This window comes from Panthera leo, chromosome E2 (genome assembly GCF_018350215.1).
Source record: "Panthera leo isolate Ple1 chromosome E2, P.leo_Ple1_pat1.1, whole genome shotgun sequence".
Lineage (NCBI taxonomy): Eukaryota > Metazoa > Chordata > Mammalia > Carnivora > Felidae > Panthera > Panthera leo.
The window spans coordinates 475,803-502,953 of record NC_056693.1 but is presented as its reverse complement, the minus strand read 5'-3'; the positions used below and the strand labels follow the sequence as shown (position 1 = coordinate 502,953).

Sequence of the window (27,151 nt, the reverse complement as noted above, 5' to 3'; positions counted from 1 at the left end):
TTTCTCCTTGAGGATCGTGTTTTTACCCCAGTGTTCAAAGGTCCAAAATTAAAGAGTAGGAAACAGTCTCCAGGGGTCCTGTCACTGGAGACCCCACATCCGGTTCATTTGCTTGTTCCCATCACCGCATTGGCCGTTTTCTGTCTTCCCAGCCCCACTTTGTATTCAGCTATGGTTAATGCACAGTGTAGATTTACAGGAGCGTGCAGCTTGGTGACTACAGGTATGGACACTAGTGGACATTCTGGTTGATGCGTGGGAGGCTTTCAGCACCCCCCCCCCCCGGGGCTCCTTCATACCCCTCTCTCAGTCACCACCATTATGGCATCTCGGGGATCCTGTGTCTGCACGACTGGGTTATGTCCTCTTCTCTCCTCAGACCCCCTTTCCTCCAGCAGAACCCCCCAGTCCCACGGGAAAACCTGGCCCAAATCCTCAGACCTGAGAAAAATCAGCCTGGCTCATGTCTCTGTTCACCAACTGCTCACGGTAGCAGCTATCGCCGGGCTTGGCCTGGGTGAGGACATTTGCGTGTGATGTTTCAGGAGCAAGTGACCTTTGAGGACGTGGTTGTGGACTTCACCCAGGAGGAGTGGGGGCAGCTGGAGCCCGCCCAGAGGACCCTGTACCGCGATGTGATGCTGGAGACCTTCAGGCTCCTGGTCTCCGTGGGTAAGGCTACACTCGAGCCCCCGCTGGTCTGCCCCCAGCACAGATTCTGGTTCTTCTGGGTCAAAAGTTGGGATAGTTCTAGGCCATAAAAGCAAACACCTAGAATGAGTTTTGGGCTTTAGAGACCCGATGTTTGGTTGCATGTTGCAGATCCCACTGAAAATGCTAGAAGCAGAAAATCATGGGGTAAGAGGGGAAGAGTGGGTGCCAAGGTAGACCTACCTGAGTCTTCCTGTGGTGCTGTCAGGAGCCCCCTCCCTCCCCACCTCCTCCCTCTACCTCCCTCTGCCTCCATTTGCAGGTGGGCCCCTCTGATGGTAAGAAGAGAGCTGCCCAGGTGCCTCTTCCATGTCTGAGACCAGCGGAAAAGACCAGGCCTGTGTCCTGGGCACCCATGGAAGGCCCCTGGGTTGTCTTGGTGTGGTGGCCAGGTCCCCTCCACACTGGTCACTGTTGCCAGGGCGGGCAGGAGAAGCAGCAGAGCCTGATTGGCCCCGGGCTGGGTCACACATCCTCCCACAGCCAGGGGTGGGGGTCCTAAGGGGGCTACAACTGTGGCCTCTGGGACCTGCATCCGATTGGGTCTAGGAAGACTGAAGGTGGAGCGGATGGAGGGGCGGGAAGGGGCGGGGAACACAAATGTGTACTCTGCGGGTCTCCCCTTGGGCAAGACGCTGGCTCCCGAAGCTGGATGTTGTCTCCCTGCTGGAGCAGGAGGAACCATGAGCGGTAGGCGACGGGGTTCCCAGAGGCGTGTGCGCAGTGAGGGGAGAGCCTTGCAGGGCTGGGAGGGCCCCAGTCACGCCCCGGGCACTCTCCATGTCTGCTCTCACATTCTTCAGAGCAAATTGACTGTTCAGTTGTTTTAAATTTTTTTTTATGTTTATTTTTGAGAGAGAAACAGAGACAGAGTGTGAGTGGGGAAGGGGGCAGAGAGAGAGGGAGACACAGACTCCAAAGCAGGCTCCAGGCTCTGAGCAGTCCGCACAGAGCCCGACGCGGGGCCCAAACTCACAGACCACTAGATCATGACCTGAGCCAAAGTCGGACGCTTAACTGACTGAACCACCCAGGCGCCCCACTACTCAGTCTTTTAGTAAATGTGCACCAAGCACCTGTTCTGCTGTGGCTGAGACCAAGCCCTCATCTTCACTGAATTTACGTTCTTGGTGAGGGAAGGGGCACACGATAGGTAAAGCAATAACTGCACAAGATGCTCACGGCACATGATGAGTGCTGAGGAAGTGAAGGAGGTCATGAGGCAGAGGCCAGGGTTGTGGGGAGGACCTGAGCAGAGATGAGGCGACATGTGGCTGAAGCCTGAGTCATGAGAACAGTGCAGCCATGAAACAAGCTGGGAGGACAGAGTTCTGGGCAGCAGGAACAGCAAGTGCAAAGGCACCAGGGTGGGCAGCAGCCTACTCTTAATGCGTAACAAACTCGGCGGCCTCAGCAGTTTAAACCACAGAAGCATTTATGACTCATGTATCCGTGGGCCCATGGATCCAGTCTGGGCTTTTCCATGTGCCTGTGGGGCTCTGCTCTTCATACACCTTATCCAGCTCCTGAGACCGATACCGACTCTTTGGGCAGTGAGGCTATCCTGCCCACTGGCAGGCAGTCTCCCCTGGTGTCAGGCCCTGACCCTGTTTAAGCAACGGCCCATCGCCAGGGCCCAGAAAGAATGGCCGGCGTGTGGGAGGGGGTCAGGACAGAGTCTCCCCGGCAAAAGGGGTAACCAGCCCTTACCTAGAATATTAGCTTCGTATGGCTCCTCTAACAAATTGCCACAAACCTCATGGCTTAAAGCAACGCACATTATCTTACAGTCTAGAGGTCAGAAGTCCGAAGTGGGCATCTCTGTGCTACATTCCAGGTGTCAGCAGGGCAGCACTCCTCCCGTGGGGCCTGCAGAGAACCCAGCTCCTTTCACTTTCCAGCTTCCAGAGGTGCTCACATTCCTTGTCCGTCCGTCTCCCAGCTGAGCATGGCCTCGTCCGTCTCTCAACTGAGCACGGCCCTCAGGTCTTATGTCCCTCTGGCCCTGGCCTTCCTGCCTTTCTCGCACATTCCAGAACCCTCGTGGTTGCCTTGGGACCACCTGGGGTAATCTCAGAGGACTAGCTAATGTGCAAGGGTTAGCAGCCTCCGTTCCTCACCGGTTCCAGGAATTAGAACACAGAGATCTTTGGGAGCCTCTATTTTGCCAGCCACACCTGGCTTGGCCCCTCTTTTTTTTCTCCCTCAACACCTCACTGGAGCATAACCTAAATGGGCACAGTGCCCATATCGCACCTTCGGGCCAGTCCGGTGTTGGGGTGGGGGCGGCGTGCGCGAGGGCTCGGCGTGCAGAAGGGGCTGGGTACCGGGGCAGGAAGTCCTGCCAGCAAGGAGCGGGGCGGGGTACGTTTGTTTGTTCGTCCCCCGTGTCTGCTGGCCTCAGCTGAAGGCGTGGGTGCAGGGGTGACCCAGGTGGACAGAAGGCCTGCCCTCCGGGAACTCTCAGATGGTGAGAGGGACCCAGCAGACCAGATCCAAGTCCTCCCAGACAGCTCGGTCATTTAGCCATCCTCCGGCGATGCGCCTCTCAGCGGCCTCCAGTCTGGGGGAGCTGATGCGTTTCTTCACATCAGGGGCAGGTGGAACAGCAGCCAGAGACCGCCAGGCAGAAAGCGGACCTTGTCAGTGGGAGAGCTGGGCCGGGTGGTCCTTCACCTGGGAGACGGCTCTTCCTCCGTTGCCACCTGGTGCCACGGGAGGCTGCTTTCGCTGCGGCCTGGCCAGCGCTCCGCTCCTTCCAGCCTGGAGCGTCTGTCCACAGCTTCCTGGATGCCCTCTGTCTGCCTCGCATTGCCTCCCTGCCTCGTTCTCTGTGTTCCCCTTGCAAGCCCCACTCAGGCCCCTGTGCCAGCTACCCGACCTCTGACCGCTCTCAGAGCTTCCTCTCCTGCTTGCATTCCTTCCCTGATTTGCAAAACTGTATTTTTAAATGGTTAAAGTCACTTGTGCCTTGAGCCTTTCAAAACCATCAGGTTTTTTTTAATGTGCGTTTTTGTTTTTTTTTTTTTTTGAGAGAGAGAGACAGAGCATGAGCGGGGTAGGGGCAGAGAGAGAGGGAGACACAGAATCTGAAGCAGGCTCCAGGCTCTGAGCTGTCAGCACAGAGCCCCAGGCGGGCTCAAACTCACCGGCCGTGAGATCATGACCTGAGCCGAAGTCGGACACAACTGACTGAGGCTCCCCCAAAACCATCAGTTTTATCCTTCCATCCATCCACCCACCCAACCCAAACCCTTCCCCCCAAACAGAAATTAAGGAACATTTCCGGGGTTTTTTTTCTTCCAGATTTGGAAACCAGACCCCAAACCAAAGTGTCCACCCCAACTCAAGACATCACTGAAGGAATACGTACCAGTGCCCTGGCAGAAAGGTTCCTGTGGGATAGTCTGTGGTACTCAGAGGGTGACGATGCAGAGGGCTGCCGCGGACAGAGTCGAGAGAGCCATGTGGTGAAGACACCCATGCAGCAGCAGCAGCAGCAGGGGGATGGGTTTGGGAGAAACTTCAGTCTGAGCCCCCGCTTCCCAACTCAGCCGATGACTCCAGAAAGGCAAGGCCTCCACGTGCCGGGGACGCGCGGCGGGAGGGGGAAGCCAGACCCAGGGCTCCACGCCGAGCAGAAAACACACGCAAAAGCGAAGCCCTACGAGTGTCAGGCGTGCGGCAAGGCCTTCGGTCACAGCTCGGCACTCCTCGAGCACCACCGAACGCACACGGGAGAGAGGCCTTACGAGTGTCCCGAATGCGGGAAAGGCTTCCGAAACAGCTCGGCGCTCACCAAACACCAGAGGATCCACACCGGCGAGAAACCTTACCGGTGCCCCCAGTGTGGGAAGACCTTCAACCAGATCGCCCCGCTGGTCCAGCACCAGAGGACCCACACGGGCGAGAAGCCGTACGAGTGCGGCGAGTGCGGCAAGGCCTTCAGCTTCCGCTCGTCCTTCAGCCAGCACGAGCGCACGCACACCGGGGAGAAGCCGTACGAGTGCGGCGAGTGCGGCAAGGCCTTCCGCCAGAGCATCCACCTCAGCCAGCACGTGCGGGTCCACACCGGGGAGAGGCCGTACCGCTGCGGGGACTGCGGCAAGGCCTTCGGCCACAGCTCGTCCCTGACCAAGCACCAGCGCATCCACACGGGCGAGAAGCCCTACGAGTGCCTGGAGTGCGGCAAGGCCTTCACGCAGATCACACCGCTCGTGCAGCACCAGAGGACGCACACGGGCGAGCGGCCGTACGAGTGCGGCGACTGCGGCAAGGCCTTCAGCCAGAGCACGCTGCTCACCGAGCACCGCAGGATCCACACGGGCGAGCGGCCCTACGGCTGCAACGAGTGCGGGAAGACCTTCAGCCACAGCTCGTCCCTCAGCCAGCACGAGCGCACGCACACCGGGGAGAAGCCGTACGAGTGCGGCCAGTGCGGCAAGGCCTTCCGCCAGAGCACGCACCTCACCCAGCACCAGAGGGTCCACACCGGGGAGAGGCCGTACGAGTGCGGCGACTGCGGCAAGGCCTTCGGCCACAGCTCGTCCCTGACCAAGCACCAGCGCATCCACACGGGCGAGAAGCCCTACGAGTGCCGCGAGTGCGGCCGGGCCTTCAGCCAGCTGGCCCCGCTCGTGCAGCACCAGAGGACGCACACGGGCGAGAAGCCGTACGAGTGTAACGCGTGCGGCAGGGCCTTCAGCCAGAGCTCCCTTCTCGTGGAACACCAGAGGATCCACACCAAGGAAAAGCCCTACGGCTGCAATGAGTGCGGAAAATCCTTCAGTCACAGCTCGTCGCTCAGCCAGCACGAGCGCACACACACCGGGGAGAAGCCCTACGAGTGTCAGGACTGTGGGAAATCGTTCAGGCAGAGCACCCACCTCACGCAGCACCGGCGGATCCACACGGGAGAGAAGCCATATGAGTGCAGGGACTGCGGGAAGGCCTTCACACACAGCTCGTCCCTCACCAAGCACCAGAGAACTCATACTGGGTAGGCCCGCCTCACATTTGCTCGGACCTGGAAAAGCCTGAAGTCATAGCTCATCCCTTACCAAACTTGGCCCCCTCATTCCTAACGGAAACAATACAAATATATGCACAAGCAAGCCTTCCCGCACCCTTAGAGAGGAATGACGGAAATGATCGTGGGAATACCGAGCTCTAGGTCATCCGTCCCCGGATATCGGCCCGTCCAAACAGTGGTAGGAAGTGTGGAGTTGAGGACCTTCAGTCATGAGTGACCGCTAATGCTACATCAGAGAACCCACAAAAGAGAAAAATGGGGGGCGTGGGGGAATGTAGTGGATCTGGGGATGGCTTCTGTCCAAGGATTCACACTATTCCAAACCAGAGGTTTGCAAAGTGGTGAGAAACCCAACAAATGCTTTTCATATGCAGGAACCACACGCAGAATCTATCATTATTGCACATTACGTTCTTTGGGGTGCTTATGAATGGTGCAAGGCGACTATGAATTTCTCTACAGGTGACTCACAGGCATTAGAAACACATGTTGAAGATTCACAAAAAGGAAGATTTTTTTTCCTTTGTTAAGCCACCATCTTCTGAACAACAGCACCTCCACATTGGAACCTTATGTTTTGCAAGGTTTCTCTCTCTTGAGAAATGTACAAGTTAATCTTCTCTTGACTGTTTTTCATTGAGTCCCTTTCCCAGTGTTTTTTAAAAAGCTTTTGTTTTTTGTAAAATATATCTTGAAGGTCCATAGTATTAAACTGCGTCCTGAATTCACTAACAGCAGCCTCTCTGACAACCATGACACTTGGAATGGTGACTTGCCATCCTCATTAGAGCCCATATTTAAGTTACATTGGCTGGATTTGGTCACCAGCCATCAGGGTTATATCAGTCGGCTTGATTTTCCAATCACAATGCTGGGATATAAGCTTCCAGTTAACTTGAAATTTCTCCCTTGGGGGAGCGTATTTTAAATAGTCTTCCAATAGTCCTCACTATGCTTGTGGAATGCCTCTTCTCTTTTAAAGTTTTTTGTTTTTGTTTTTGGAATGTCATAGTCACTTAAAAGCCACTTAAGAAAACAGCAGTCTCCAGTAAAAATGCAAGCCACATTGGTAAATTTAAATATTGTAATAGTCCTATTTAAAAAGCAAGAAGAAGGGTGCCTGGGTGGCTCAGTCGGTTGAGTGTCTGACTCTGGTTTCGGCTCAGTTCACGGTCTCACAGTTGGTGGGATCGAGCCCCACATCGGGCTCTGGGCCGACAGCACAGAGCCTACTTAGGATTCTCTCTCTGTCCCTCCCCCACGCATGCCCTCTTTCTCTCAAAATAAATAAATACATTTAAAAAATAAATAAAAAGCAAGCAACAGGTGAAATTAATATCTGTCCTTACATATCCCAAATGTTACCATTTCAACACATCAGTATGAAAAACCACTAATGAGATGTTTTGTTTGCTTTTTGTATACTAACTATAACTTCCAAATCCAGTTTCTTTTACATCTGCAGGACATCTCATTTGGCTGTGGCCTCCTTTCACATGCTCATCTGCCACACGTAGCTGGCCAGTGGCTATCCTGGACAGGACAGCTCAGCTTCGGTCCCTGGGCAGCTATTTTGTCCCCCTCCCATTATTACACATATCCTCCTTTCCCTGTGCTTCTATCCTTGTGTAGGTAGCTTCTTGTTCTCAAGGAAACCAGGTTCCTACCCCTGAATCCAGTGTAGAAAATACGTCATGCCAATTGCGCATAGTTCAGACTCTCTAGGAATATAATTCTTAACAGAACATTCATTACATTTGGAAACATGTTAAGGCTCCTCTATTCCAATGCAGTTCAGTAAAAATGGACCCCAACCACACACTCTTCAGCAGCCCTCTGAAAATGCCAGGTCCCTGACAAACTGAGTCATGCGAGCTCCTGCCATCGCACTCAGCTCCTGCTCACCTGCCCCCACAAGGATACAAAAGGAAATACAGCACAGCAGTAGGAACCATAGGAGGTGCTCACACAGTGCCACTTCTGCCCTACCTCCGGGAACGAAAAGGCTCCCTCCCTAGCAGTGCCACAGCAGTGACAGAAGTTACAGAAGTTACACCCAGAGTGTCAGAAAAACTTCGGGGGTGAGTGCACTCCTGACTAGAGGGCCCAACTTACTTGGATAGTTGCTGATCTGTCTCAATTATTGACACAAAAGTTGGAGACCAACAAGGGAAAACGAACGGGGTGAACACGGGTCCGGAAGAGGCCATGCAGTTTACACCTTGCTCACAGGGACACGTGTGCTTGGAATCCTGAGATGCCCCGTGTAAGAAGTCCCAACTGGGGTGCCTGGGTGGCTCAGTCAGTTAAGCATCTGACTTTGGCTCAGGTCATGATCTCGTGGTTCACGAGTTCCAGCCCCACGTCGGGCTCTGCGCTGACAGCTCAGAGGCTGGAGCCCGCTCTGGATTCTGCGCCTGCCTCTTTCTCTGCCCCTCCCCAACTGGTGCTTTGTCTCTATCTCTCAAAAATACATAAACATTAAGAAAAAAAAAACACGTTCCCACCACCAGGAGGCCACCGTGTGGTCAGGATGTCCACGCCAGGTAAGCTCCATGTATGGGCTCCAGTGAGCAGTCCTAGCCCACAAGCTTCCCAGCTGCATCAGGCGTGCAAGGGTGACTCAAACCCCACAGTTTTCAAGGTACCTCAGACTTCAAGTTCCCAGCCGAGGTCTCACACATGGTGAAGCAAAGACAAGCCATCCCTGCTGTGCCCTTTCCGAATTACTGATCCGCTGAATCTGTGAGCAAAACAAGATGGTAGTGTTCCATGGCCTTTCTTCTGCACACATGTGATGAAAGAGAAATTGCTGCTGCCTCCTTCTTACGAGATCAGTCCTGTGGGATGAGGGCCCGATGTTTATGACCTCATTTAACCCTAATTATCTCCCTGTAGGCCCTATCCCCAAATACAGTCACACTGAGGGTTAGGACTTAAGTGTATAAATTTGGGGTGGGGGGGTGCAATTCAATCTGTAACAGAAGGCATTTAAGCATCTTCTTGCCATTGAAATTTATTCCCATCTGGCCAGTTTTCCATTTATGGGATTTACCTTTCCCTAACCCTTTGACCATTCATCCTCAGCCACCCTGTGGAAGTTAGCCATGAACTCCATTCCATTCTTAGTGCCCGTGCACCTCGGGCTCTCCCTAGCTCTCCAGGTGTCTTATGTCCATTCTGAGTCCTGGCTCAGGGCTCCATGATCTATACACTTTCCAGCCCTCCCAACTCCATTGGAGAGACCAAGGCCACCTTCTTGTGTTTCCCGATTGCTGCACCTTTCTCAATGGGCCACCCCTTTGGGTGGGAAACCCTCACACAGATCCAAAGCCCCTAAAGCCTGAACTAACCCAGCTTCCTCTGAGATAAACAGTGGGAACATCTGGCCATATTTGTGTCTTTCTGTAGAATAAATCACCCATTTGTGTGTTCCACTATGTCTTGCTCAGGATGGTGATGGCAAGGGAACAGCAAACAAATCCTGACATCATTTCAGTAGTTTTGTTTTTTGTAGTGGTTTGAGAAAAGCAATTCTGAAGTGATTTTTAGAGGTATTTTAGGACTTGGCGTTTTAAAAAATATTTTAGAGAGCACCTGTGAGGAAGGAAGAGGGTGGGGGGGAGGGATAATCTTAAGCAGGCTCCACGTTCAGTGCAGAGCCCACTGTAGGGCTCAATCTCACAACCCTGGGATCATGACCTGAACTGAAATCAAGAGTCACACACTCAACCGAGCCACCCAGGTGCCCCAGGACTTAGCATTTTTTAAAAAAAATTTTAGGGGTGCCTGGGTGGCTCAGTCGGTTAAGCGTCCAACTTCAGCTCAGGTCACGATCTCGCGGTCCGTGAGTTCGAGCCCCGCGTCGGGCTCTGGGCTGATGGCTCAGAGCCTGGAGCCTGCTTCAGATTCTGTGTCTCCCTCTCTCTCTGCCCCTCCCCCGTTCATGCTCTGTCTCTCTGTCCCAAAAATAAATAAACGTTAAAAAAATTTTTTTTTTTTAATTTTAATGTTGGGGTGCCTGGGTGGCTCAGTCGGTTAGGTGTCCGACTTCGGCTCAGGTAATGATCTCACAGCTTGTGAGTTCGAGCCCTATGTCGGGCTCTGTGCTGACAGCTCAGAGCCTGGAGCCTGCTTCGGATTCTGTGTGTGTCTCTCTCTCTACCCCTCCTCTGCTCATGCTGTCTCTCTCTGTCTCAAAAATAAATAAACATCAAAAAATTTTTAAAAAAATTTTAATGCTTATTTATTTTTGAGACAGAGACAGAGTGCGAGTGGGGGAAGGGCAGAAAGAGGGAGACACAGAATCTGAAGCAGGCTGCAGGATCCAAGCTGTCAGCATAGAGCCCGACATGGGGTTTGAACCCACGAACCACAAGATCATGACCTGAGCCAAACTTGGACACCCAACCCACTGAACCACTCAGGTGTCCCAGGTCTTAGCATATTAACAAATGTGTTGATTTTAGGATTCGCACTATTGACATAAAAATATAGGGGAGTAGTAGATTGAAAATGGAGGTATTGCTGTATATGTATGTGTATATGCATGCATACGGGCACACATACCTTTTTGTGTGTAGCTGTGTGTCTATTTTATGTGCCTATGGTTCCTAGCTCACCAGAAAATACCCTACTAGCAATGAATACACCTGCCACTCAGATTTGGTCTCAAAGAAGCCACACTAAAAAGAGCCAGTTCTTTGGAACTAGAGGAATGGCTGATCTCAGGGCAGAAACAATTTGGGCTTGGAACATCTTACTATACTAAAGAAAAAGGAATTGTTCAAACAATGATGGAGGGGGCACCTGGGTGGCTCTGCTGGTTAAGAGTCCGACTTCAGCTCAGGTCATGATCTCTCGGTACAGGAGTTTGAGCCCCGCATTGGGCTCTGTGCTGACAGCTCGCAGCCTGGAGCCTACTTCACATTCTGGGACTCCCTATCTCTCTGCCCCTCCCCTGCTCACACTCTGTCTCTCGCTCTCTCAAAAATAAATCATTTAAATAAAATTTTTTTTTAATCATGAAGGCATGTTACAGGGATGTAGGAGCCTTCTTGAAGGGACTCTCCCTGGCCACATCTGGGACAACCGGAGCACGAAAATTACCAAGGACAGCAATACGTAATAAAACTTGAAAAAACACTGAAAAAACAGAAATCCCTAAGTCCATCCTGATAGTAAAGACAAATAAATGGGAGAGAAAGGAGGGTGTTGGCTATGCAGCAGAATGTCCAGGGCTGGCTGGTAATGCCACGGAAGGAGGGCTGGTGTCAGATAACCAGTATTTTGCACCATCTGGCAAAAATCATCAATGGAGGATGCCCCTGGGGCTGGGGGGGAGGGTGGCATTTTGGTGAGAAGCAGGGTATTTGCGTTATCTTAAAGTGTCTCCCCACAAATTAAGGGGGAAAAGTAACTCTAAGGTGGAGAAACTGGACAGCACTTTGAGCAAAGGAATCATCAGCAACAGTAGGAACGTGGACCTCAGGCACTCCCAGGTGTGTCCCAGGTGTGTGTATGGGGGGCAGGGGCCCACGATCACAGGCAAGCAAGGGAAGATGTTCACATAGGTAGGGGTTGGACGACTTTTATTATTTTTGTGTCTCTTCTACAAGTTTGAAATTATTTCCAAATAGAAATATGAAAATATAAACAAAAAAGGCATCGACATCTAGCTGTGCACTAAAGGAAACCTCAGATAGGAAACAAACAGGATAGAGAGCTGGGCTTTCTGATAACAAAGGACCCATCAGTGGCCCTGAAGCTCATGCAAGACGCACCCCCAGGGGTTACCGCTCTGTGGCGGGAGAGGCATGCTCATGGGTTAGGCTGGGAACAAGAGTTCAGAGAGCAAATATAAATATATACATATATGTGTGCATGTGTATGTGTGTGTGCGTGTGTATATATGTATATGTGTGTATATATATATATATATATATATATATATATATATATATATGTATGTATTTAATTATTACCAGAGTCACACTCAGTTCAGGATGGGGGTGAGAGGGAGACAGGCGAAGAGGGTAACTGAGCTCAGTGACTGTAACAGAGACAGGCACCTCATACACAGTCCCAGACCCTTTCATGTGACTGAGGCCATGAGATCATGTCTCCAAGTACACACGAGTGGAAGTGATGTGTGTCATCTCCCAACTGAGCAAGTATGGCCTTCCCCACATGCTCCAAGGGGCCAGTGGAGAACAGAGCCACTACAGGGACAGAGCCTGGATCCCCAAATCACCACACAGAGCATAGTCCCCCTCGCTTCCACACACAAGCAACAGCAACAAACACAAGACTGTCATGTGAGTGAAGAAATAAATCCTTTATTAGGTTAAGCATCTATGATTCGGGCATCATTACAACAGACTGCCTGCTCAAACACCATGACAGAAAGAGGCACCAGTTAACCTACAAGAAGCGTTAAGTTTATGCTCAGGCAACAGAAGCAATGCTCTAATCTGAGATCAAATGCAAAAATCAAAAGATCACCTTATGTAGCCCAAAGAATTAAGTTTCCACTTGCCCAGGCAGATACACCTCATCAACCCTTATTAGTGTTTTCAACCTGCTTTGATCATGACCCTCCACCCTGAGTAAGAAATACATCTTACATTGCAACCGGGTCTCATGTTTAGATATACAGCTGAGAATTTTCACAGAGCAGTATTTGCCTTTACAGCCGGAGGATGAATTTTTACTTAATTCTACTGATTTGCAATGCTGGTGACCGTCCACTAATTTGATTTCACAATTCAACCGGGTCTCATATTTAGATATATAGCTGAAAAGTTTCACAAAACAATATTTGCCTTTACTACACGACGAATTTTTACTTAATTCTACTGATTTGCAATGATGGCAACCGTCCACTAATTTGGTTTCACAATTCACTAGTAGGCTGAGACGCATGGTTTGAAAGCACTGCGTTACCAGGCTCCACGCATTTTTGTGATCTTTGTAAAGCCACTCCACACATGTAGACACGTGCTTAACTAGGAAACAATTTGCTATTGAGGATTCGGAAGTGAACTTGGTATCAGGTGTTTACGAAAAGACCAAACAGCTTGAGCAGAAGCCCTGGGGAGCTTGAACAAGGGGAACAGAGACAAAGCTGACTTCAGCAAGAGCCGGCGGATCACACACTTTAAGGCAACTCTACACTTTGCACAATGACAAATGTTCCAATGTGTGGGTGGTGCTAAAATGGCTACGGAAGAAAGGGGAATATTCTTTCACACCGGATAGCTCGTGCTTGCACATGGGCATCTGCATGGGTGTGTTTACAAGGAGACAAGGGCTTCCCGTGGGCCCTTCTGGGTTCTAAGTGCTTTAGCCACGTTAGCTCATTTAGAGAACAGACAGCCTTACATCCACACAGATACTGCAGGAAGCCACGCAAGGGTTTCAAAGCAGCGGATACATTGCTAGGGAAATCTGGCAGGCAAGATTGCCCTCTAGGGACACAAACCTGGGCAGGCAAGGCTGTCTCTAGGGACACAAACCTGGGAGGCAAGACTGGCCTCTAGGGACCCTACAGCAAAGCAGCTCATCGCTGAGCCTCAGGCTGCACAGGGAAAATATCACCTGCCACACACCCCGGGAGCCCACGGAGCCTCCCGCCAGCACGGGCACCACACGCAGCAGGGTGGGGTCCCAGGGCCCACCCCAGCGCGTAGCCTTTCTCCTTCTCATGGGTCTTCTGATGCTCGGCCAGGGCCAGGCTGAAGTGGAAGGTCTTCCAGCAGCCCTGGCACGCATACAGCTTCCTGCCACTGTGGCTTCGGAGATGGTCAATGAAATGTGAGATCCACGCAAAGGTCTCCCCACACTCGCTGCACGCATAGGGCTTCCCTCGGGACAGCCCAGGCTCATCGGCAGCAGAGCAACTCGCGCCCGGGGACCCTGCGCCGAGGCCAGATGCAGCGGGCTCCTTCACATGGCGCTGCTGGGGGTGGCTCATGCTGGAGACAGGCTCAGGGCCCTGCCCGCCCACATCCTTCGAGTGGGGCCTTTTTCTTCCAAGGCCTTGGCGTGGGGCAGCTGGAGCTACAGGCACAGTAGGGCTCTCCCCTGCTGTGCCCCTGTCCTGGGCTGGCTCCCGGATGACTGACTGCCTCTGGGCTCTGGGGACAGGGCTTGGTTCCCTCTCCTGAGGTTCCAGAACCTTCTGCGGCTGCTCTTCCTCCTCCGGAGCAGCACCCGTCAAGGGGCAAACGAGAATTTCCCTTGTGATCCTCTCCATCAGCGTCTCGCACATGCTCTCTTTACTTTCCTGCCACCTCCTATCCCCTAAAACAAGGTCACGGTGTGAGCAGTCCCACCTCCCAGGGCTCAGAGAAGCAAGCTGCCATGTGAGCAGGACACCTAACAAAAGGCGTGGGCTGGGGGCTGTGAAGATGGACAGGATGGAAAGCCGAGCAAGGGGGAAGCGGGTGAGGATGTGAGAGGGCTTTGCATGCACACCATCAGTCAATACCCTCCACAAACCCAGGGGCAATGGGTTCAAACAAAATCACTCAGAAGACTGCCGTGCGTCCCCATGTGCTTTCCCTTTTCTGGCACTCCCTGAGCTCACGACTGCCCACCTGCTGGCACTCCCGGCCTGTCTTGCAGCCGAAGTGGCCACGTGAGCAAGCTATGGTCAATGGGATGGATGCACAAGTGTAAGGTTTGTGGAGGGGCTTCCTCCTTCCTGCAGCTGTGGATGTGGGAGCCACAGCAGCCATCCCAAACCGCACGAGAGCAGACACTGGCAATGCAGCCATGAGCTGGAGGGAGCCTGCATCCCTCACCAGGAAGGGCCAAATAATCCCCTATGTGGTAACTAACGTGTTACAATGGCAGCCCCCAATGAAGCCGGTCTCCTGGGATTTGGGCCCTTGGGGAGTACCCCCTCCCCCACATGCACAGACATACAAACCATGCACATTGGCTTGGCCACATGACCTACTATGGTCCACAGGACATTAAGCATGCATGACAGAAACAAAGATTTAAAAAGCACCTGCACAATGGTGCCTCCCCTCCTGGAATGCTCCAGAACTCAAATGCCATGCCATGACGAAACTCAAACTAACTACTTGGAGGGGCAACATGGAGAACGCAGGTTGACAGCCTCAGCTGAGCTGCCTGGCAAGAGCCAGCACTAACCGCCGCTGGTGTGAGTGAGACCGCCAGGGACATTCCAGCCCAGCCCAGCTTCCTGATGACTGTGGCTGTGTATGCGGCCCAGCAACCAGCAAAGGGAGCATAACAGACGCCCATCCCATCCCAGTCCATCCACAGGATCATAACCACCAACACTGCTGTTGTTTAGGAGACTGAGTTTGGGGGCCGTTTGTGACACAGCTAAAGATTGTTAGAACAGCTGGATTCCTGCCTCCTGCTCTGACACTGGGGTGGGGGGCGGCCAAGGTACAGGACAGGTGGTGGGAGAAGAGCGAGATCAAAGTTGAGGAGCTGTGGGGAGCTTCCACCAGCCTTGGAAAGGTGCCCCTCTACCCCAGCCCCACCACGGTTTCGGGCCTCACCTGAGAAGCTGCCTTCCGGTGGTTCAGCTTCAACCAACCGAAGCTCCTCTGTCTCCAGCCTGCAGGTGTCATCAGGCTGGGCGAGCTGGTACCCTGAGTGCGATCAAAACACACAAAAACAGAGAGAGACACTGAAGCCAGAGTAGAAAGCAGCCAATGATGCGCCTCAAGCCCCATGGGCTGGCCAGGAAGGGCAGCAGGGCCTCTGCTCTGGGCACCGTCCTTTCCTCTGCCCTGGACACTCACCGAAGCTGCCTCACTCAGAGCCCTGGAGTGCTGGGGGTTCCAAGAACACTGGGGAAGGGGTGAAGAAGAGGGCCTACCGAGACAGAGCCAGACAGCCAACAGGGAAGTGGGGGAATTCAATGGAGAGCAAAGTAAGAGAAGAACATAAAACTACAACCACAAAGAGCTCAGACGTCTGTGTTGGCGCCTGTGTTGTGGGCGACGATGTCCACTCAAGAGAGAAGAGCCATGAAGGCCAAGAGGCTCCATCTGTGTACCAAGGACGATAGTAAAGTTGACGACTGGTGCCAGGAGGCCTTTCCACATTCGGAAGCTTTGGGTCCTACGAGCAGGGGCTGCAAACTCAAAACCCCAGGGCTGTGGCAGAACTCAACCCTGTACAGTGAGAAGGGTGGGGCCAAGGTGGGGACACAGGCAAATTCATTCACCGTCAAATTTGTTCAAAACGCTGTGGGGCCTCAAGGCGCCTGGGTGGCTCAGTCGGTTTAAGGGTCTGACTTTGGCTCAGGTCATGATCTCATGGTTCGTGGGTTCGAACCCCACACCGGGCGCTCTGCTGTAAGCACAGAGCCTGCTTCGGATCCTCTGTCTCCCTCTCTCTGCCCTTTCCCCACCAGCATGTGTGCACTCTTTCTCTCAACATAAACATTGGGGTGCCTGGTCATGATCTCACGGTTCGTGGGTTTGAGCCCTGTGTGTCAGGCTCTGTGCTGGCAGCTCAGAGCCTGGAGCCTGCTTTGGATTCTGTGTCTCCCTATCTCTCTGCCCCTCCCCTGACCTCACTATCTCTCAAAAATAAACATTAAAATGTTTTTTAATAAATAAGCAAATATTACAAAAACAAACACTGGGGGGGGGGGGGGGGCGGGGCGCCTGGGTGGCTCAGTCAGTTCAGCATCCGACTTTGGCCCAGGTCACAATATTGTGGTTTGTGAGTTTGAGCCCTGCGTCAGTACTTGGAGCCTGGAGCCTGCTTCTGATTCTGTGTCTCCCTGTCTCTCTGCTCCTCCCCTGTTCACGCTCTGTCTCCCTTTCTCTCTCTCTCTCTCTCTCCCTCTCTCTCAAAAATAAACATTAAAAAAAACAAAACAAAAAACACTGTGGGGCCGTAACCAACGCTCCATGTGGGAGTCGGAATCCCCTAGGCCAATCCTCTTGGAAGAGGACAGGTACAGCATTAGGCTGTGGGGGACAAGTCTCACCCCACAGGAGCAGTTTCCGGAAGGTCTTCAGGTTCTCCTCTGCCGGGTCCAGGTGGCCCCATTCCCCCAGGTACAGGGGCATCTCCGGAAATGTCAACTTCTGAAACGGCAGCACCACCACGGCTGAGACTTCCCGTCCAGAGGGAGGGTGGACCCTCAGTCCCACGATCACAGTGAGCACAACGGGGGTAGCACCATCCTGGGGGGTTCTCACCCACCACCTAGCAGGGCCTGGACCCAGATCCCAGGTTAACACGGGGGCTGGGTTTCTTCGCCTCAGCACTATGGACTTTCTTCTGGCAGGACCAACCCCGGGCACTGCAGGGTGTTTCCCAGCCTCTTCCTCTGGGTATTAGCAGCACCTCCTCCCCCAGCCAAATACTGACAACTAAAGCTGTCTCCAGATGTCACCAAATGTCCCCCAGAGGGCAAAACCCCAACATCTCTTATCTCCTCCATCCCTGCATGGGCCCCAGGCCGGCACCCAGGGGACAGGGGGACCAGGACAGCCATGCTTACTGCCCTTAGGAGAAGCAGTCACCCATGACAAAGGCCACAGAGGAGACAAGTGCGCCATGGGCCCCACGAGGGCTGGGAGATGTGTCCACCGGGCAGGGGAAAGGGCACGACCAGGCCCAGAATGCAGAAGGGGGTACGGCAATGGGGAGGGAACCCTGCAGGACAGGGGCAGTTGGCCTGGCAGGAGGTGAGAAGGAGGCTGTGGTGGCAGAACAGTGCACTCGCCCAGAGGAGACAACAGAACAGGGCGATGGAAGCAGCTAAAGGGACTGGGGCCTGGGAGTCACCACAAACCAGGTTGGTAGGGGGCTGACAGAAAGGGACCACCTGTCCAACACCCCCAAGGGGGCACTCGGGCCCCTTTGTTCTGATCTCAGAGACCTCTCCTTGCCTTACCCCCACCTCCTCTTGGCTTCCTGGGGAGGGAGCAGCCTAGGTGTGCAGCCCAGGAACCTCAGCCCAGACCCCCTTCTCCTGTGGCTGGGCCCCCATCCCTCCCAGGGCCAGCTGGCAGCATATTAATGACAGGGGCAGGGAGAGAGCCTAATAAGCTAGGGGGACAGCTCCTCCTCCTTGGAGACAGGCCCTGAGAACCCTGGACAAGACAGACCCCACGCACCTTTGGCTCAGCCTTAGCAGGCTTGGGCTGTTCGGGTTTCTTGTCCCCGGCACACCCTTGTTCCAGAAGCACAGGATCTGGAGCAGGACAGGCTGGTGGAAGGGGACACAGAGCTGAGCAGACTAGTGTCACACAGCTGGGCAGCCCAAGCCAATCAGGGAGACCCCAGGGCCCCCCCCCGCGCACAGGCCCCAGGAAGAGAGGGAAGAGTTATCAGACTCAGAGGCAGAAGGTCTCAGCGCTCATGTCACGGTAGGTCTCAAGCTCAAGGGACCCTACAATTGTCCTCAGGTGACACAGCAGAGTAGCCAAGAAGAAAGCAAAAAGAAGCTCACGGTCAACAGTGGCTTTCTAATGAAAGCCCACAAAGCTGGTAACACTTTTCTACCAGTTAGATTGGTAGAAATCTTAAAAAGCAATGACACAATACGGCATAGATGTGGGCAAACGGGCTCCTTGTGCACTGGCACCGTATGTGCTACAAAAGTTCGCACGACCACGCAGAAATGTCCTTTGTCCAGTGATCGTGAGGAACCCACCTAAACACACAAAACATCCACACAAGGCACATGCCTGCGGACGTTTCACGGCGCATTTGTAGAAGAGGCAGAAACCTGAATGGCCGTAAACCCCAACTCTAGGCCAAGGAAGGGCGGATCCTGTGAAATGCCAAGAAAGTAAGGAGATGGCGCTGGCCACTGCCTGGATGGGCCTGGGTGGGTGAGACGTTGCTCCACGCAAACAGCCCGAGCTCCAGCACGAGTATGTTGTCTCCAGGGACACTGGCCACAAGCTCTCTCAGGGCTCAGGGCTGAGATGTGTGCGTGTGTTGTGCAAGAGATGAAGGAACACATGCCAGGGCACACCATTTGGTTTTAGCTGTGGAGGGCACATGGAGGCGGGGGGAGATTTTCTTTGTACCTCAATGTTTTTTGGTGTTTATGGTAAAGCATGTACAACCCGCGTAATCTTTGAAGGTTAATTATAAATAGCTGTCGTGTTCACCAGAGCCTACAGGAAGAAGTCAGTTACAGCACAGACTGCCAGACCTTGGCTCCCATGAGAACCTCCGTGGCATCTGCCTCATGCCTTCCCCCAACCAAGCACTGGCCCACACCTGTCCCAGGGCTAACTGGTCACTCACAGATGTTGGGGGCGGCCTGGGTCTCACTGGGCTCCACGTCTTCACCAGTCTTCACGGACCCATCTGGCAATAGAGCAGATGGCAAAGGCTCAGCGAGCTTCCCACGCTGCCCCTCGCTCAGAGCTGTGGACAGCCCCACGGCAGACTCAACAGCATCCCTGTTTATACTCGAGGGGAAGTGAGAGATGTGCTAACAATCACACAGTGAACCTGCAGGGGGTGGGCGCAGACAAGGCTCCAGGACCCCATCACCAGCAGTCCCTCAGGCCCCGCCCTCTGATGTGGTAGAGACTCTGCCCACCCAGCCCCAGCGCAGAAACAGACGCCCAGGACATTTACTGTTTTTAAGGGGCTGGTTCCCCCAGCTTCCTTGTATCTGGAAGGCAGATGTGAGGGCAGGAGCCCAAGCTGCCTTCCCAGCCCATGAGGCAACTCTGGGCAGGGTGGTGGGGCTGAGGAGCTACCCCAGCAGTTCAGGGCTGCTCACCTCTGTGCCTCTTATACACAGGGGAATTCAACTCTCAGGTAAGCCACTGATTGGAGTTTGGGCCCTATGCTGTCAACTTTACCCCTCCCAGGGCTGACCACCTCCCTTCCTATCTCTTCTGTGCTGTGCTCTCCTCTGGGGTGGTGGGCTCACCTGGCTCCTCTAGGGCATCGGCAAGGTCCTTCACCAGGGAGGCTGCCTTCTGGCAGTTCTCAGGATGCTGTGCCACCACTGAGGACCGTACTTTGTCCGGCAGGGCGCTCAGGAACTGCTCCAGCACCAGCAGCTCCAGCATCTGCTCCTTGGAGTGCGCCTCAGGGCGCAGCCACTGGCGGCACAGCTCATACAGCTGGTCCAGGGCCTGGTGGGGCCCTACAGCTTCCTGGTAGATGAAGTTCCGGAAATGCAGGCGGGAGGACTCAAGGTTGGCAGGGACCTCCCCAAGGCCACTCCTGGAGTCCTCTTGCTGGTCCTCAGCTGCTGATCCTAGCATGGGCAGTTCTGGGGGAGCTGGGGAGCTCCTGGGGCTGGCAAACGCCTTCTCCAGCGGCAACATCTTTCCAAACCTACACTGGGAAATGTGACTATCCAGGGATAGGGCACCTGTCGTGGAGGGCAAGTTCACGTAACTGCAGCTGCAAGGGAGAGACACCAGGGATGGCAGGATGCTCTGGGATCTCAGCCCTGTACAGGACAGACAGACATGACTACAGACAGACAATGAGAAGCAAGCCGTGGGGCATCCGGACCCCAACATGGATGAGCTCCTCAGTCCCACCCTCCACACCCAGAGTCCACACAGGTTTCCAAGCAATCTGCTTGTTAAGTATCAGCAGGGTCTTGTATGTGTACAGATAAAAATTAACATAAAATGTTGGAAGTGACAACTCATTTTGTAAGACGGCTATTACCAGGATTAAAAAAAATAAATCAGTCACGATTAGGATAAAGAAAAGTTACAGGACAATCTCACTTTCAAAGATAAAAATTTTAAAACGTTACTAACTTCATTCCAACAACGTATACTCGATGCATGGGATACCATGCCAGATTTGGGTGTATCCCAGACTTCCTTCCACATTTGGGAGGCCTAGGTGCCAGGATTGCTGCTCTTCTTAAGAAAACTAAAAATCCAAAATACAGCTGAACCTTGAACAATACGGGTTTGACCTGCATGGTTCCACTTTAAGGAGCATTTTCTTTATAAATACAGTAAAATACTGTAAATGCATTTTCTCTTCCGTAAAATTTTCTTAACACTTTTTCCCTAACTCACTTTATTGTAAGAACACAGTACATGATATATATAACATACACAACACAGGTTAATCAACTGTTTATGTGATCAGTAAGGCTTCTGGTCAACAGCAGACTATTGGCAGTTAAGTGTTTGGGAAGTCAAAAGTTATATATGGATTTTCGGGTATGCCCTAACCCTCACCTTGTTCAAGGGTCAAATGTAGATCAGTGGACAACCAGCATCTATTTCTGGGAATGACACAGGACTGCAGACCTGGCCTGACCCACCCACAGAACCAGGTGGGAGGCAGAAGTTGACCAGGAGTAGGGAATCGATGGTGCGGGGGAGGGAAGGGACTGTGGTGTTCAGGTCCTGTCAGCATCCTCTCCTCCCCTGGCTGATCCTGATGGGCAGACGCATCACTTGGGAGAAGCTAGATTTGGGGTCTTTAGGTGAAATCTCTTGGTTGTGACCCCTGACAAACACCGAGCAAGCTGAAGGCCAGAAGCCGGCAGGGCCACGGAGGACCAGGCCTCTGGCTGCCAGCTTTGGGCCCACGATGTTCTCACTGGCTATGAGCATCCAGGGACAGAGCTCCAGCTCCTCTCAGAATCTGTGGGGTCTACACTTCTCCCCACACAACCAGAAAACCCTCAGACCCCGCTGGGAGGGAGACACCCCCAAAGAGAAGCGGCACCCAAACCCGGTGGGAATGCTCCCCCCGGCTGAACCACAGAAACCAACCATGTTTTCTTCCGAACACGTCTGAGGAATTTAGGAAAATGTGTGTGAGCACAGCTGTGGTGAGGACGTTTCCTCAGCAGTCCTGCTTTTCCAGAGAAAACTCTGCAATGCAGGACCGGGCATTGATGAGCTCCTCCATGGAAAGTGAAGATGCGCTCTGACATTTCACCAGCGCCTGCGGCCCAGGACCTCGGGGCGGTGGGGGTGTCTGACTCCATGTACGTGGACCGGCAAATCCACAGAGATGGAAAGTAGCTCCGTGGCTGCCGGGGGCAGACGAGGGGGTCAGGGTCAGAGCGATGAAAACGTCCTAAAATCAGCTGTGGTGTTGGCTGTACAACTGTGAATATGGGCAAAATCACTGAACTGCACACTTTACACAGGTGATCTCTTTTGGGGTGTCAGTTACATCTAATAAAGCTGCTGGAAAGAGAAGAGGTGGCAGAAACCGAAGCACCCGCCGCTGTCCCCTCCCACAGCCTAGACTGAGTGCACAGTTCCATTTCCCTCAAGGAAGAAAGAGCTCGCCAGGCCACCCTTCCCACCACCCTCCCTTCATGTCCTCCCCTCTGTTCCCTGAGCACAACCCCCCTACCTCCCCCCGCCCTGCTCCCCACAGCAGGCTCTTCTGTGCCAGCCGGGTCTGGGCTGATGGGTCCCCCAGGGAGACCTTCCCTCCACGGCCTGCTCAATTCCTCCCATCCATACCTCCTCACTCCCTCTTCCCTGCCTTCCACCTGCCTCTCCCACTGGAATGTAAACCCCATGACAGCAGGGGTTACTCACTGGCAGGTCTCTGGACAATGACTGGCTCAGCATTTGTTGACTGTAAATTATTTTCATCAAGAGCCTTGCTGGCTGTGCCGAATTTTCATTGGCCACTATCCCTAGGATCGGGGTGGTGATATATTGGGAAGGTAAACCTACAAGTGGGATACCTGGACCACTGGGCCTGTGCTGTGACCCACTACGGCCCACAGGAGGCAGCCTAACTCCTGCCACCCACAATGGCAATGCTCAACAGGGTGGCCCTTCCTCACACCCCCGCACCAGGGCCCTCAGACTACATAATCTGCTCATTTTGCTGCCAGGGTTTTCTCAGGACTGCTTTAGCTCTGTGAGTCAACTGCCTGCTTTTCAGTGGCCATTGTTAAAAAAATTTTTAATGTTTATTTATTTTTGAGAGAGGGAGAGGGGGAGAGAGAGAGACAGCGTGAGCAGGGAAGGGGCAGAGAGAAAGGGAGACACAGAATCTGAAACAGGCTCCAGGCTCTGAGCTGTCAGCACAGAGTCTGACGCAGGGCTCAAACTCACAAACCATGAGATCATGACCTGAGCCGAAGTCAGACAACCAACTGACTGAGCCACCCAGGCGCTCCTTCAGTGGCCATTTTCTTCCAGCTCCCTTCTATTAAATAATTAAAGTGGTGTCTGTCTGGCCTGGTCTTGCCAGCAGCCTGGTCTGTGACTTATCTTTTCACTTTATGCTCTCTTTTTGCTATACCATAAAGTTCTAATGTTTCTTATTGTCAAATGTGCTTTTTTTCTTCCTAAAAAAGACGTGGAATTCAGAAACTTGTTTATAAGGAGCTTCCTTTGAATTTTTAATTAGAAATGCACTCAAGATTAGAAATGTACTCTTAGGGCACCGGTGGGGCTCAGTCGGCTAAGCATCTGACTCTTGGTTTTGACCCAAGTCACGATCTCATGGTTCATGAGTTCCAGCCCCAGGGTGAACCCTGTATCGGGATCTGTGCTGACAGCGTGGAGCCTGCTTAGGACTCTCTGCTCCTCCCCTGCTTGAGCACACTCTCTCTCTCTCTCAAAATGAATACACTTAATTTTTTTTTTTAAATGCACTCTTGCATTAATTCTGCTAGGGGCCAGGGCTGGCAAACGCAGGACAGGTGGTTTCGGTTGAGACAACTCAACTTCGCCTTATGGCTGAAACAGCCAGAGCACCCACATGCCACGGGCCTGCCTGTGTCCCCAAACTTCATTACAAAAATGGGCTGCTGGTTGGCCTGTAGGCCAGAGTTTCCCAATCCAAGTTCCAGACTCTAGCTCTTTTAACCATGTTTCCGCCTTTAATCTAGAGCCTCACCTGGCAAGAGGAGTGTGCCAGCTCCAGCCAGTTGGCACGACCACATTTATCCCAACAGGCACAGGATACGTGGGGCTTTGTGTGGTATATGGGCAGATGTGTGGTCACATAAGCAAGTAATTTTGGTTTTCTTAAGACACCACAGGCACGATCATCCTGTGCGGGGCCTATCTCCACAAAGGTAACCAAAGATAACTCACTAATGTGTTCATGCATGGATCTTATCTTCTCTCATCAGAGCCTCACAACCTGGTCATGCTGGTGCAAGGATGACCTTGTTAGGCAGAGGGACCACCAGAACTCCTTCCTGTCTCCAGATTCCTTGAGCGAGGCCATTCCCCATGGCCCAAGTTCCTCTTGGCTCACTCACCAAGCAGACTTTCCCCCATCACACACACATCTCAGGGCCACTCAGGATTTGCCTCAGATGGGGATGGAAATTTCTTGGAGCCCAGACTCCCCCTGCACCCCATGGACATGTCTGAGGTTGATCCTATGAGCCTGGCCCTCCTGGTCCTAGGATGCAGAGGAAGCCAAGGGGGAGGGGGAGGAGGGTGTGGGCAGCTGAGCTGAGAGGTCTCCAAGCACTGTGGGCCTCCTGCAGGCAAATCCCTTTCCCACTGGGCTAAGCAGGGCTCACGCTTAGCTCCCAACTCTTCAGCTCTACCTCCAGGCCCTGCCGTGCCCCCCTTCTCCTCTCCCCACAGTCCCACCTCATGTTACTCAGGACATTCACAGGGTCTCCTGGCATCACCCAATAGTTACTCACCCATTACAAAGGGGCTAAAGGTGCCTTTAGACTGAAAAAAAAAATGCACATGAAGGGATTATCCTTAACATCTCGGCTGTCCCCTGTGGTCCCTGGCAAGAGCACAAACTCTGGATCCACCCCGGGGCACAGACGGCACGAAAATCAAGCAACCTCATGCACAACTGGCCTGAGCTTCCCCAAAGCCTCAAGGACAGAACTCAAAGGACAGGAACTCACAGACTCAAGGAACGGGCAGAGGAACAGCAGCAATACACATGTGGCCCTGTACCAGGAAAGGAAACTTCCACAGGATGGTTGGGAGGACTGGGGCAATGGGAGGCTAGACCCTGGTACAGAGAAGAGGACTGTGAGGTTGTCCACCTTAGCCTCCAAGGGGTCAGCTCAGCTCAGTACACGTTGTGTCTGTGAGAGAGGAGGGGGGAGGAGGTGGAAAAGGGAGGGGGGAGGAGCCTGACAGAGGGAGAAGGGGAGGAAGTGGGGAACGAGGAGAGAAAAGGGCACAACACGTACAAAATACTAACTGGTGAATCAGACCAAAAGGCATGCAGTTGTAAGGCCTTTCCTTAGAATTTTTCTATAAATTCTTTAATAAAAGGTCTAAAAAACATCCTCAGTCGTCCCCACTCCCCCTTGCGGGCTACTCTCACAGCAGCATCACGGAAACCCATTCTTGCCCTCTCTCTTGGGTCTCTTCGCCCACCAAAGGGACCCTACAGCAGGAGCAGACACTTAATTCAAACTGAAGCCATCCCCAGGTGACTGGGAAGAGTCAGGGCGTCTAAGGGCCTCGAGGATCCCCGGGGCGCAGACAACGCCTCACCCCCAGGTCCCACCCCCTGGCCCCACCCCCGGCTCCACCCCAGGATTGCTCGGCCCGACCCCTCACTCAGGTGAACGCGCACACTAGAAGAACCTCCGCCTCGTCCCTGCTCCCCCACCGGGACGCCACAGGCTGCCCCTCCCGCCTACTAGGGGCACCCTTAGCCCTTATGTCCCCTCTCGTAACCCCCTCCTTCTACCAGGCCGCAGGACGGTGCCCTTAACCCTTCCCTATTCCCACACCCAAGATGGGTAGCCAGGCCCACGTCTACCTGCGGTCTCTCAGCCCCGCCCCCTCCGACCCATACGCCTCCCCCACCTCACTTCCACTCCAGGGGCTCCCGGGATCTTCCCCTCCCCCTCCCAGCCTCCCACCCCGGCCCAACCTCCTCCCTTCCCCCTCCGGGGTCGCTCCCTCCTCATCCTCCCCACCACTCCAGGTCACCTCCGAACGCTGCTGCGCTGCGCACACTGGCGGGACCGCTACGATCCGCTCAGGAAAAGCACGGCGTAGCGCACTGCAGAGCCAGACCTACCTCTTGCGTAGCGGTCCCAGGCCGGTTCCAGCCGCCGGGAGCTCTGAGCGATGGCGTCAGCTCAGACTGCGCGTGCGCGCTGGGCCTGCGCGGCGGACTACGACCCCCAGAAGGCAATTGGCCATCCCCCAGGGTTGGGGCGGAGCGAAGATGCAACGGCTGAAAGGACAGCCAATCAGAGGCAGAGCTAGCCTCGCTCAGCATCTCGCCCCCCGTGCGCCTGCGCCTTTTTCGATCCATAGCAACGCGGTAAAACAGGTGGGGGGGGGGGGGGGAACAAAAACAGGTGGGGGGGGGGCGGAAAAATACCGCCGGGAGAGACTGAGGCAGTGAGAGACACAGACTAGGAGACACAGCGACAGGGAGTGACAGAAACCAGAAGACCCAGGGCTCCGCATATCCAAAGATGGAGAAATAGGGACAAGGAGTCCCAGAGTATCAGAGATGGTGGGATAGAGAGAGGAGGGTAAAGAGACACGGTGAAAGGGAGAAAGATTATGAAGGAGAGGTCATGTGGCTCAGTCTGTTACGCTTCGGACTCTTGGTGCCAGCTCAGATCATGATCTCACGGTTGGTGGGATCGGGCCCCGTGTTGGGCTCTGCACTGAGGGCATGGAGCCTGCTTCAGATTCTCTCAGTACCTCTCTCAAAAAAATAAACTTTAAAAAAAAAAAAAAAGATTTTTTTCTTAAAAAAAAAAAAAAAAAAAAAAGCTCTTTAAATTAAAAGGAAAAAAGGGGGGGGGGGGGTGGAGGTCCAGGGGCACCTCAGTCAGTAGACCATGCGACTCCATCTTGGGGTCGGGTCGTGAGTTCAAATTCCACATTGGATGTAGAGCCTACTTTTAAAAAAAGAAGGGGAGGTCCAGAGACTGGGAGACTCAGATATGGATAGAGACCCAGAGACAGTGACAGAGTCAGGGACAGACTGAAATAGGTAGACCCACCGTTGGGAAAACAGACCCAAAGACAGGAGACTAAGCTAAGAAGACCCAGGAAAGGTAAAAAGCGGAAACGTGGGGACAACAGAGATGGAGAGACTCGGAGCCCGAGAAACAGCGGTGGGGACACACAGAGACAGAGATATGAAGGCACTGATTGGTTCTGCAGATCCAAGAACTGATAGAATTTGAAGACTAGCCACGCTGGGGGCTTCAGGAGTCATTAAAATGGTGGGAAATGTAATAGAGGCAACTGTGGTGAGTGATGTGCTCAGAAGGCCAAAGTGGATGCTGCCACTCCACTAGACAGCATAGACTGGACAAAGGTTAGGACGCTGCTTCTCATTCCAGAATCTTCTAAATAACAAGAATTAATAAGACTGACATTTTGTGTAAACTTTATTTTTTACAATGTGTACCTAAACAGTTTATTTTAAATATTTAAATACAACAACACTCACATTTTGGGGGCATTCAGTTCTATCAATTTT

The 27,151-nt window shown here is 53.2% G+C and overlaps 2 protein-coding genes across 4 annotated transcripts in view; one reads left to right on the top strand and one right to left on the bottom strand.

Annotated features, from left to right (window-relative positions):
• Positions 1 to 6,450, top strand: part of LOC122208785 — a 35,265-nt gene extending 28,815 nt beyond the window's left edge. Inside the window, 3 exon segments of the mRNA XM_042920223.1 lie at positions 546 to 672; positions 4,018 to 5,711; positions 5,714 to 6,450. Coding sequence (XP_042776157.1) covers positions 546 to 672; positions 4,018 to 5,711; positions 5,714 to 5,884 — 1,992 coding nt within the window. The 3' untranslated portion in view covers positions 5,885 to 6,450.
• A 5,611-nt stretch (positions 6,451 to 12,061) lies between these two features.
• Positions 12,062 to 25,799, bottom strand: ZSCAN18 (zinc finger and SCAN domain containing 18). 3 transcript variants are annotated; one of them, XM_042918053.1, is made up of 9 exons: positions 25,721 to 25,776; positions 22,276 to 22,376; positions 21,490 to 21,829; positions 19,659 to 20,140; positions 19,019 to 19,081; positions 17,875 to 17,966; positions 16,737 to 16,836; positions 15,289 to 15,381; positions 12,062 to 14,047 (listed from the first exon to the last, which is right to left on the bottom strand). In XM_042918053.1, exons 3-9 carry the CDS (start codon positions 21,705 to 21,707, stop codon positions 13,305 to 13,307), a joined length of 1,791 nt encoding a protein of 596 aa, XP_042773987.1. In that variant the 5' UTR covers positions 21,708 to 21,829; positions 22,276 to 22,376; positions 25,721 to 25,776; the 3' UTR covers positions 12,062 to 13,304. The 3 variants fall into 3 exon arrangements, with proteins under 3 accessions (XP_042773987.1, XP_042773988.1, XP_042773989.1); XM_042918054.1 differs by lacking the exons at positions 21,490 to 21,829; positions 22,276 to 22,376 and having other exon boundaries at positions 25,721 to 25,799; XM_042918055.1 differs by lacking the exons at positions 21,490 to 21,829; positions 22,276 to 22,376; positions 25,721 to 25,776 and adding an exon at positions 25,630 to 25,681.
• Between the last annotated feature and the right edge of the window lie 1,352 nt (positions 25,800 to 27,151).

What these genes read in the sequence shown, in the direction of transcription:
- ZSCAN18 (XM_042918053.1), bottom strand. Translation starts at nt 21,707, where the DNA reads ATGGAGTCAGACACCCCCACCGCCCCGAGGTCCTGGGCCGCAGGCGCT. An exon ending in CGTGTTCGGAAGAAAACATG is followed by an intron (nt 20,141 to 21,489) that starts GTTGGTTTCTGT and finishes TCTCCCTTGCAG; the next exon opens with CTGCAGTTACGTGAACTTGC. An exon ending in CCAGGCCGCCCCCAACATCT is followed by an intron (nt 17,967 to 19,018) that starts GTGAGTGACCAG and finishes CCCTTCCACCAG; the next exon opens with CCTGTCCTGCTCCAGATCCT.